The sequence below is a fragment of the Exophiala aquamarina genome (assembly GCF_000709125.1).
Source record: "Exophiala aquamarina CBS 119918 chromosome Unknown aczIA-supercont1.6, whole genome shotgun sequence".
NCBI classification, from domain to species: Eukaryota; Fungi; Ascomycota; class Eurotiomycetes; order Chaetothyriales; family Herpotrichiellaceae; genus Exophiala; species Exophiala aquamarina.
The window spans coordinates 1160397-1172212 of NW_013550582.1; the positions used below are offsets into that span (position 1 = coordinate 1160397).

Sequence of the window (11816 nt, forward strand, 5' to 3'; positions counted from 1 at the left end):
TCGAGGATTAACTCGGCTAATAGAATAGAGTACGAGCTCGTACGCCTAAAGTAACGACTTCTACGACGGCGAGCGCTATATAGGAATCCGACTCTATACGACGAAAGGCTAAGCTTCCCGAGCTAGCTAAATTTAATAGAAAAAGATTAGAGTTTCGGTCGTAGCTTACCTAAGCTCGAGCTAAGTTAGCGGTCGATAAGTAAGAGGAAACCGAAGCTATACGATTTTAGTATCTCTATAGTAGACTAAGGAACTACGTCCTTACCTAGGTTAGCCCGTAGGTTAATTCCGTATAATTAATCCTCGAAATAAATACGGAAGAACTTATTAGTTAATTAAAGGCGGCGTACGAGGACGTCGACGCCGTAGAAAGAGTATTACGAAAGCTTTCTTAGCTAAAGTAGGATAAAAAGTCCTTTAGCGTATTTCTCGCCGAGTTTAATCGTACGCTACTCGAGGCCGACGGACTAGACTAGACCGATTCGGTAAAGAAGACGTTTATATTAAACTACCTTTCGTACGACTTAAAGAGCGCCCTCGTTATAACGCTAATTCTATTAACCTATAGGGAGTACTATACTCTTCTTTATACGATTAGTATAAACCTAGAGGCTCTTCGATAGAAGAAAGCTAGAGAGAAGATATCTAGGAGTAACCTATTCGGTACTACTAGTCGTACGAAAGATAAGATAGATTAGACGCCGATAGTATAAGCTATAGCGTCCTTAGCGGGACTATAGAGAGCTTTATAGATATCGTAAACGATACTTAACTAGAGAAGGAAGCTCGGAGCGTATCTTCGCTACGACTAACGGAGCTACTTTATCGTTAAATACCCTCTCCTTTCCGTCGTACGACCTAAGACGAAGAGGAGAGTAGTAGTACTAGAGATTATAGACGATAATAAGGAACCATTAAAAGAGTAGCTCCTACTAGAAGTCGTCGATAGAAGCGTACGAAGAAGACGAAGAAGAAATAGAAGGCTTTTCGGCCCTCGATAGACGATTAATTCTTTATAGTTTTATTACTTTTAAATAAGTAATATTATATATCGACTCTAATTAATTCTAGTTATTTATCGTACGATTTAATTAACTCTCGCTTCGCTTCTCGCTATTCTTTCGAGCGTATTCCTATTACTCTTCGTCTAATCTCTAGATTCGACTCCTTCGTACGATCTAAAATCTCCGAAGTAGCGAAGGTTAAAATCGATATCGATAGCTATAAGAAAATAGCGTTCTTCTATATTATTCCGAATCTAGTGTACGAAATTATCCTCGGGCTACTCTAGATAAAGAAGAACGACGTACGTCTTAGCGCCGCGAACGACTCTCTCTTAATAGGCTATTCCGATCTAAAGGTCTATAATATACTACGAAAACTACGTACGCCCTTAGACTATAGCTAGGTTTTCGTCGTAGTATTCGGTCTACTAGCTCGGAGAAGTAAGAAGCGTACGAAGACCTAGGTATTCTCGGCGACGATAGCGAATATTAAAAAAGTACTTAGAGTAAAGACGCCTATTAATTCGCGTACGAAGCTTCCTTAATAGTACTACTATTTCTTAGACGTCTTTAGTCGTACGGAAGTAGAGAAGTTACTTCCTTTACGAGGAAAGGAGATCGACTACGCGATCGACCTCGAACTAAAAGACGAAAAGAAACCTTAAGTTCCGTAGGGCCCGCTATATAATATATCTCGAGACGAACTCTTAGTACTACGACGTACGCTTACTAAACTCCTTAATAAGGAATTTATTAGAGTAAGTAACTCGTTAGCGGCGGCTCTAGTTCTCTTCGTACGAAAGCTAGAAGGAGGATTACGATTTTATATTAACTATCGAGGGCTAAATAAGCTAATAAAGAAGGATCGATATCTATTACTACTAATCTACGAGACTCTACGGAATATCGAATAAGTAAAGTAGTATACGAAGCTCGATATTATCGCGGCCTTTTATAAAATCCGAATCGTAGAAGGAGACGAATAGATAATAGTATTCCGTATAAGATATAGCCTTTTCGAATAGCTAGTTACTCCTTTTAGACTTACTAACGCGCCTAGTACGTTCTAGAAGTATATTAACTAGGCCTTACGAGATTACCTTAACGTTTTCTACTTAGCGTACGTAGATAATATCTTAATCTATTCTTCGGGAATATAACGAGAGCATTAAAACTACGTACGAAAAGTCCTAAGTCGACTCTACGAAGTAGAGCTTTAGGTTAATATCGATAAATACGAGTTCGAAGTTAAGTCGGTAAAGTACTTAAGATTTATTATCGACGCGGAATAAGGCGTATAAATAGATCTAGTAAAGGTTATTATAATCTAAGAATAGTAACCTTCTAAGTCTATTAAAGGCGTCTAGAGTTTTATCGGTTTCGTAAACTTCTACCGAAAGTTTATTAAGGGTTTCTTAAAGATAATCCTACCGATTATAAAACTCGTACGGAAGAATTCGACTTTCTATTAGGATTCGGAAGCCGATATAGCGTTCGTACGACTAAAGAAGATATTTATAATAGCTTCGATCCTCGCTCTATTTAACTATATAAAAGAAACGTTTCTAGAAGTTAATACTTCTAAATAGTATATAGGTAGTATCTTATTCTAGGTAGGAAAGGACGGTTTCGTACGACTCTATATATTTTTTTTAAAAAAGAACTTATTCGCGGAATATAACTACGAAATATATAATAAAGAAATACTAGCTATTATACGTTATCTTAAAGAATAGAACGCTAAGTTAAGAAGCGTAGGTAAGTTCGAGATACGATTAAATTATAAGAATCTAGAATACTTTATAATCGTACGAAAGCTTACGAAGAAGTAAATACGATAGTCTCTTATCCTCTTATAATATAACTTTATAATCTCCTACCTTAAAGGAAAAAATAACGTATAAGTCGACGCGCTATCGCGAAGAGAATAAAATATACTAAAAGAAGAGGAGGACGACCGACTATAGTATCGTACGATAAGACTACTAAAGCCGAAGTTCTTCGACGCGAAAGGAGCGATTTAAGTAGCTTCCGTACGAGTAGAAGAACTCTCTACCGAAGACTAACTAGCGAGTAACGTAGTTAATACTAACTAGTTTACGGTAGTAGAGTCGGACGAAACGTACGAGTAGATTAAGGATTCGATTACTCGAGGAGTACCGAAGTTTCTATTATCTCTAGCGGTAAAAGTATTTATCGCTAAGTATATAATCGATAGCTAAGGGAATATACGCTTTTATAGAAGACTATAGATTCCGAACTTAGAACCTTTATATACGTTCCTAATTTAAGAAATCTACGACTTAGTAATTAGCGAATACTCCGGGCGAGAAGTAACGAGCTCTTTAATAGTAAAATAATTCTTCTAGCCGAATATACTATAAGATATCCGACGATTCGTACGAAACTACGATACCTACGAATAAATAAAAGCCTAGAGGAAAAGGAAATAAGGATTTCTAAAACTTCTCTTCGTACCGAATCGAATATAGAGTAAGATATCTATCGACTTTATTATAGAGCTCCTAGAGAGTCTCGGCTATACGAATTTAGCGGTAATTACGGACCGACTAGGAAAAGGAGTTATCCTTAAACCGATATATATAATTAAGTCGTAAGATATAGTATTTCTATTTCTACGTATATTCTATAGGACCTACGGTTTACTAAGAGCTATCGTATCGAATAGAGGAACCTAGTTCGTAAGCGTCCTATAGAAACGAGTATATTAGCTACTAGGTATCGTACGCCGATTATCTACTATATATTACCCTAAAACGGACGGATCTACGAAACGAATAAATTAGACGGTCGAGACGTACGTATATACGTTCGTAAACGAAGCCTAAGATAATTAGGTAGAGTTACTACTAATCGCTAAGTTAGTAATTAATAATAGGAACGCCTAATCGACTAATATAAGCCCTTTCTTCCTATCTTACGAATATAATATCGACTTCGTATAACTATAAGATAAGCTCCGCGAAGATAAAAGAGGAAATAGCCTAATATAATAGGGCGAAGAGATTATACGAAAACTCTAGAAGGCGAGAGAATAGGCTTAGACTTCTATAGCCGTTACTTAATAAGAGTAAGAGGAAATTATAAATCGTATAAGATAATAGTTAATAGAGTTCCGCGTAGGCGATAAGGTCTAGCTCGACTTAAGGAATATACGTACGACGCGGAAGAGTAAGAAGCTCGATTAGAAGAATACGAAGTATACCGTAACTAAAGTTATCGAATCGTATAGCTATCGTCTTAATACGCTAAAAGGAATTTATAACGTATTCTATTCGAACCTACTACGTACGGTATCTACGAATCTATTACCTTCGTAAGTTACCGACGATACTTAGCCGAATTCTATCGTTATATAGGACGAAGAAGAATACTAGATTAAAAGGATTATCCGCTATAAATTCGTACGAAGAGGCCGAGGGTCTTAAAGATAGTACTTAGTAAAATAGACGAGATATATAGAACTAACCTAGAAATCGGAATTATCGCTCTAGGATATCGTAGCTTTAGATACGTACGAATCGATAGCGAGATAATTAGCTCCCTAATTACTATACGGAAGTAAAGAGAGAGTATATACGAAGGAACTATAAGAGTAATAAAATATCTAATTATACTATATATATTTAGCTTATTTAGTTACTATACGGCGAAGCTTAACCGCTACGTTAAGGTATAAGCTATAGTTAAGTATAGAGAATATCCCTTATCTACTAGAATTATACTAGTATTAATATAAGTACTATACGAGGATAAGAGAATAAAAGAAATATCGTACGTACCTACCGCTAAGAGGCGGGCCTTTTTATAACTACCTCGCCGAAGCGAGAAGGAGGAGAAGGGAGGAGGAGAGCCTTACGGATAGGGGAGGGAGCGCCGTCGTTATCGAACGAATTCGACGATAGTACTATAATACTACTATCGTCGTCTTTATCGCGCTCCGAATAACGAGTACCGCGGTCCGGCTACTTATAGTTACCGTACGTACCTCCGAAGTATCCTAGGATACGTCGATACTCTAGAAATAGGCGTATTAAGCGCTTATAACGGTTATAAGGACCGAAAAGGATACTCCGGCTCTAAATAAGTAAGGCGTTAATATATAATAGCCGGTACGACCGGACCTATACTAGAGTAACTACTCCTCGTACGAAAGGTACGTTAGTTCCTAGTATAGTTAAGACCGCCCGTTAAGAGACATTATAGTAGTACGATGCTAGCGATTACCCGAAGGTAAGGAAAATAGGGATTTAAGTTAGCGCGAGCTACTCTAACTAACGCTAAGCCGTAGCGGTATCCTACACTACTAATACTATATTATCTTAACTTTTCCGTTCTTCTATTAGTACGTACGACTAAACGGAAAGGCCTAGGGCTTAGAGTATAGAGGGCGGATTAAAGAGGAGGAAATAGATTAGTTCGCTTACTTATTTACTATATCGACTACGAACGTTTAAGGGTTAGTAACGGCTAATAATCGTACGTAATAGGAGTAGAAATAAGTACTTATAAAAACTTCCTCGATAATTAGTATAAGAGAAGAAAAAGTAGGATAAAAGTAAGTAGAGATAAGGGTTTTACTTTATACGCTACTCGGCGCCCGACTAGTTTCTATTAGGAGTAGCGGCTTTTTAGCGCTATACAGAGAGAAGAGGGGAGTAATATTACGGATTAAACCCGTATAAAGCTCTAGAGTACACCCTAGAGCGATTACTCGTAGTATACCTTTAGGCTATATAACTATATAGCCGAAGCTACGTAATTCCTCTCTATCGATTATCTCCTAGGAAACTATACTAACCTACTATAGGAGAAGCTAGGGAGTATTTCCTTTATTCGTACAGTAGATAGATTTTCTCTTTTCTTTTCTCTCCTTAGCTTTAGAATCCTCGTTATACGGTAGTTAGACGAATTACTCTAAATTCCTAGCTAAACCCTTATAGGATAAAAATCTAACGTAGCTAGGCTAATCCGATATTATTTAAGGTCTAGCCGTTTAGTGAGACCGTATATAAGTACTTAGGAAGGTCTAGATCGCTAAACTAAGTAGATTAGAGTATATTTCCTTTAAATATAACGAGGCATTAAAGTCGACGGCTAATCGCTAATATTATCTCGATAATTAATATCTATTCACGGTTTTCTAGTATTACTTTATATAACTAAGTAGTATCGATCCTACTAACTACTCGTTAGTTGGCGCACACGCTTAAAGCGATGCCTATCTCATCTATATTAAAGATATTGTGCTATGGAACTTAATATCGCTCTTATACGGCCTTAAAATACTTAAACTAGCGAGTTAAGGACTTAGGAGTAGTACTCTATAAGCGTAATCTATAGATCTTTTTACCTACCTTTAAGTAGATCTCTAGATAACGCCGTATAAATCGTAATAGCTAGTTATAACCGATAGCATTACCGCATCGCCTTATATAATACCGATAAGTTCTCGTACTTAAGTAAAGCTAGGAGGGTATCCTTAGGCCTCAAGGTTAAGTATCCATTGTACGAGGAGTAGCTCTTGTTGGTTTGTTAATAGCTGCCTTGGTTCGTGAGCAATAGCTCGTGAAAGACCTCCTTGTAGTCTACGGCCGAGAGTTTTACGATCCACGTCATTTGCCGCCGCCGCGGAGCGTATAGTTGGAAAACGTCGGGTTTCATAGTCACTAATGGCTTGTTGGATCCTGAGCTCTCGATTGGATGCCATTTTATCTATATAAAAGGTGATTTGTACGAGTAGTTGGGTGTAGAAGACAGGGAGTAGCAAGAAAAGACGCGTCGGGACGCGTGGGTCATTAATGGGGTGGGTCATTTAATGGGTGCCTGACTTACAGGATGCCACCACCATCAAAAAAGCGGTTGTACTTAACATCAATCGTTCTTAACAGCTATCACGATATATAGTCTACGAGGCATCTCCTACAATGCCAGGTGGGAGCCGGTCTCAGTGCTTAGTTACGGGCAATCATAACAACAGTTCAGGGATTATGTATATATATGATATGGTCGTCTCGTAGATCGCGTCAAGTAAGAGGAATGATTCGTAGGCATAGTACTCAGAGCGCCTGGCCAACACCTTCATAATACCGATGCCATCCACCTCCACCTCCACCGGCCCTCAGACGGCCGGGGATGCACGTCGACTGCTCACCGCTTAGCCGCGAGTGCTCTCCACTGGCACGGCACCAACCACCAGGCATTCCGCTGCTCAGGCGCCACGTGCTATCGTCGCTTTTGAGAGTCGACGAGCGTGTCCCAGCATCGTCGTTCGGTGCACTCCCAGGCAGCGTCTGTGGCCCAAACGGCCCACTCGATTCGAAATCGTACTCTCCGCCCGACTTTCGCCGTGGGATACCCATGTGCGGGTACCCGTTGTCGCCAACAATGGCTTTGTCGCTCCTGCTGAGAACGCTATCGTGTAGGTCTTGCGGCTCGGAGTATTGGGGATGGTATTGGTAGTCGTCGTTGCGGTTGCTGACCATCCCTGGGTTGGAGGAGTAGACATCGTCGTAGGGTGTTGAGTCCTGTGATGCACGCCTGATGCCGCCACTAGCGCCGCGGCTGCTTCGTCGTGGACTGCGACTGGGCATGCGTGGGGGTGGGTCTGAACGATAGTCGTGCCTGACCTCGCTGGATAGCGGGCTGGGAATTGCAGGTCTGTTGATGTAGCTGAACGCTGCTGCGCCTGGGGCTGCCGTCCCAAGGGTGCTTTTGCGTCGGCTCCCTGTCACGGGGACAGGCGGGATACCGTATGGGTCAGTTTGGGAGTATGGTTGAGGTTGGGCAGCGGCAGCGGCAGCGGCAGCAGGAGGAGCAGGGGGAGCAACTTGCTGTGAGAGTATGGGTTCTTCCGCTTGGCCTGCTGTGTAACCATAGCTAGGTTGTGTTGGTAGCGCGTCGCTGTAGGCATAGATATTGTTGCTGCTGTTGTCGGTTGAGCTTAGTGGAGTTGATTCATCTCTTTGGAAAGGGTCTGATAGTCGATGAGGCGATTCACTGTGACTATGAGGTCCAAAACCACAACGATTTCCACTGCCGCTGCTACTGCTTCGCGAACGTCGCTGGTTGTCGTGATGACGAACCAATGCTGCTCCACCAATACCACCTACAGCAAGCCCAGCTGCTGCCGTCGCCAGAGCTTGTCCATGTCCATGGCTGTCGGCCTGAGAAGTCTCCAAATCAGATTTATGTAGCAGGCCGGTTTGAGGAGAATATTCTCGGTCAAAGGCAGCGTTTGCTCTTGCAGCATCACGGCTGAAACTCCGGAGTGACTCCTGGCTGCTTCGAGTAGGGAACTCGGCCAAAGCAGCCGACTCAGCAGCCGGATCGATGGGCGATACGGGAGAATATGGCCACGAGAGGTCGCTGTTATTGATACTGTTGATAGGAACAGGTTTCCTGGTGATCTTCGATTGAGGTACTGGGTTAGGCTCAAACTGGGGTTCTGTAGCTGGATGGGACGGTTCCTCTGTTACGAGCGTCTTCTCGTCATCTTGTTGTTTGCGGTTGTGATGATGTATGAGCCCAGCACCAACAGCAGCCCCTGCAACGCCAGCGGCAAGAGCACCCAGTCTTTGATTTGAGCTATCGCGGCTTCTGGAAGTGCTTGGTCTGCCACTCCCACGAATTTCTTTTTCGAGGAACGGATCGCCGCCAGGAACCATGCCATCGGTCAAGCCTGCGCGAGAATTGGGGGTGGATCTTCTCGGAGGAGGTGGGACTGGCACGAAAGGATTCTCGTGTGATAGCTGCTGACCGCGGAATGCAGGATGCTGGGACATTAGAGGCGCTGCACCAGCAGCGACAAATGCATGATGATTCGAAGTGCTGGTCATGCCTGAGGGTCGAGCTACTCTCCAGCTGTCCACCTCATCGTCTCCAGGTGACAGCGCTCGATGTCGTGGAGAACCAGATCGGCTACGTCTGCGCTTGCCGCATATAATCAGAGCCAAGATGAACAGACCCAGCGCAAGAGCTCCTAACACAGTGCCTAATATAATCGCAAGATTGTGTTGCCCGCCACCACCTGAGTCTGATGCAGAAGGGATGGCAGTACCAGTCTCTGCGGTCGCTCCCAAGACAGATGATGTTCCCAAGAGGGATGTTGTTCTGGAAGAGGCAGTAGATGAAGCCAGCGCAGATGTTGGATTGGACGAGGAAGTACTACTTGATCTTGAAGCGGAAGACGATACCAGACTTGAGGTAGACAGCGAGGGACTCGAAGAAGTAGTTCCTGACGAAATCCACGCTGACCTTGCGCTCGAAGTGCTCGAAGTCTCATCATCACTCGAAGCTGTCGAGGTTCTCCTGACTGACGATAGTGTTGTTGGTGATGACGAAGCCGTCGCCGCCACCGAGGCTGCTGAGGCCACCGACTCAATTATCGACGTAACTTGGGTGTAAACAGAGAGAGCCTCGGATATGAGTTGGCCCAAAGGGTCTGCTGTGGTCGTTTGCGCCGTCGTCCGTCCTAAAGTGGACGCTAGGAGAAGGAAGCTGTACCACTTCATGATCACTGAGGGTCCTGGAAGTGCAATTAATTGACTTGATATCCGATCCTTATTGTCTGCCAGTAAAGGCTTCCCCCGCAGTCTGATCGGTCTGATCTAGGGCCACTGAGAACATTAAGAACTATACAGACATAGTCAACTCAGCTAATATTGTACAGATATTAGGCACATTGCCGCATTTTTGGCGTCACTTAGTAGAAAGAAAATAGAATAGTAACTGCGCAGGCAGATCGCGCAATAGATATTACTCGACTGTCAATTCATTGCTCAGAAGATCGTTCCAAACAACCAAACAAGCCATTAGATCAGTGTGTGTGGCATGCGCGACGGCGCTCGCACTAAGGCAGCACGGCAAGGAAGAAAACAAGCTGGAGAGCCTGCTGAGGAAGATCTTCGTGGTTCTAGAACCAGAGGTTCAGGTGTGGCTTTACAAGAATACCTGCTGCTGATTGATGGAACCCATGGATGTACGCTGTGCTAACCGCAAGCAAGTATGGTATTAGCATGATATTGGTAGATGATTGATGGAACCCTTGAGCGTCTGGACGACGATCTCACGCAGGGCAAAATGCCCCTCGAGATATGAGTGGCTGACATTGTGGCGGTGCGAGTGGCGTCAAAGCCAAACGCCAGTGGCAAAACTAACGTGGTTCGTGACAATCGTTCGGGTTTTTCGGCAAGAATGAACCTATTTGGGCGTTGGACTGTAGGGACTTGACCCTGACCCTGGATCTTCAGATGGAGAGCATGAAATAGTCGCCCCAGGTGAAGGCAATCACGCTGTTTGTCTACTTCACGAGAATTGAAGTTGAGTCAACGCTAAGACCCTGCAGCAGCCGTTAAGTGACGATACTCTCAGTGCCCAAGTTTCGAGCCGAATTTCCCGTATCAAAGTGTATAATTTTAGAAACAGGCGGTTCGATGCCTTCAATCCCATTAGGTACTTGCCTGGGGACTTCTTGCTTCATCCAATGCTAATGCTTCGGTTCCTTGCTGGGATCCAGGTCCAACCATGATCCAGGCTGCCGAGAAGTTCGCCTAAGCAGGCGCCGACACAAGACCATATGGGTTCGTTCTCTGAAAGTTCCGTATAGGATTCTTGCGAACTATGTCAACGTGCTAGGGCTCGACCTGGATTGAGGTGCTAAGTAGATATGCGCCTGACAAACCCCGTCTCGACATACGGAGGTACAACTCGATCAGGGTCCTTCGCATCTCCGGAGGAAATCTAGATCCAGGTTCTGACCTTGCATGCTCAAGGTTGCAGTTCAGGGCCCTAGCAAGTGCGAAGCAGACAAATGCAGCAGATGGAAGACCAGGCAGAGAACAGATCCCGGCTAATGTACAGATGTAATTGAGAACACTCAGATTTCGAGGCTCTCCTGTATGTTGCTAGGGACTACTCGGAACAAGCATGGTCGACATGGCTTGTTCTAGAGCATGATCTCATCACTTAGGACCTGCTTCAGGGTGAAGGATGCAGCAACAAAGCGTTTCTGGCTGTATCTCTTCCAGGAGGCGAAAGGATTCATATACATCGATATCTGTGCCTTCCTTGTTTTGAAGGGGCTCCAGCACGCACTAAAGACATTGGCTTCGGCCAGGGTCGCATCAAATACCTACCTTGGCTCTTGCAAAGACGGCGAGACTTTGGATCGCGATGCCACTGGCTGGGTGTTTTCTGGTGGGTCTATCAAATTATGTGGACCTTGCTGTCGAAAACATGAGATGAATCAAATGTACGTGCGCACACATGCCAATTCATGTGCTATTAGAAGATGGTCCGAGGATTGTCAACACATGATCTACAAGGTTGTGTTTCCAGGGGAATGACTGGTCCTGGTCGCACGTGACCACCTCCGCAAGGGGATTCCGGAGAGTAAGAGTCATATGGCACCACAGTAAGAAGAAACGTGTTGTGAGCCTGGAGGTCCGCCAAAGTGTTCTGCCTAATCAAGACAAAGGAAGCAGCGCAAGGGGGAGTGCAAGGCAACGGTGTGTCAGATGGTTAGAGCCATTCCATTGGTGAAGGACTAACTTAACATTGCCCATCCAAACACAGCGTTGCCACTTGGAACATACTCGGACAGACAGACGTTGGTGGTGGTGGGGAAGGACTCTCACTCATTCAGTGAGTGCAGCACTAAATCCGAGAGCTCGGATGATAACTCCTATCTCTTTATCAGTGAGACGCGGAATCAGGTGACTACTCGTAGCCAGTACGTGGGTGTTGGCTGCTCCTGCACAACTGGTTAATCCGGAGTTGCCTATTTATGCA

General features: G+C 43.8%; 1 protein-coding gene across 1 annotated transcript; it reads right to left on the reverse strand.

The window, feature by feature from the left end:
• Positions 1-7084: 7084 nt before the first annotated feature.
• On the reverse strand, positions 7085-8863 carry A1O9_07784 (uncharacterized protein; the record flags this gene model as incomplete). Its single annotated transcript, XM_013403339.1, has 1 exon — positions 7085-8863. One exon carries the CDS (start codon positions 8861-8863, stop codon positions 7085-7087), a length of 1779 nt encoding a protein of 592 aa, XP_013258793.1.
• Between the last annotated feature and the right edge of the window lie 2953 nt (positions 8864-11816).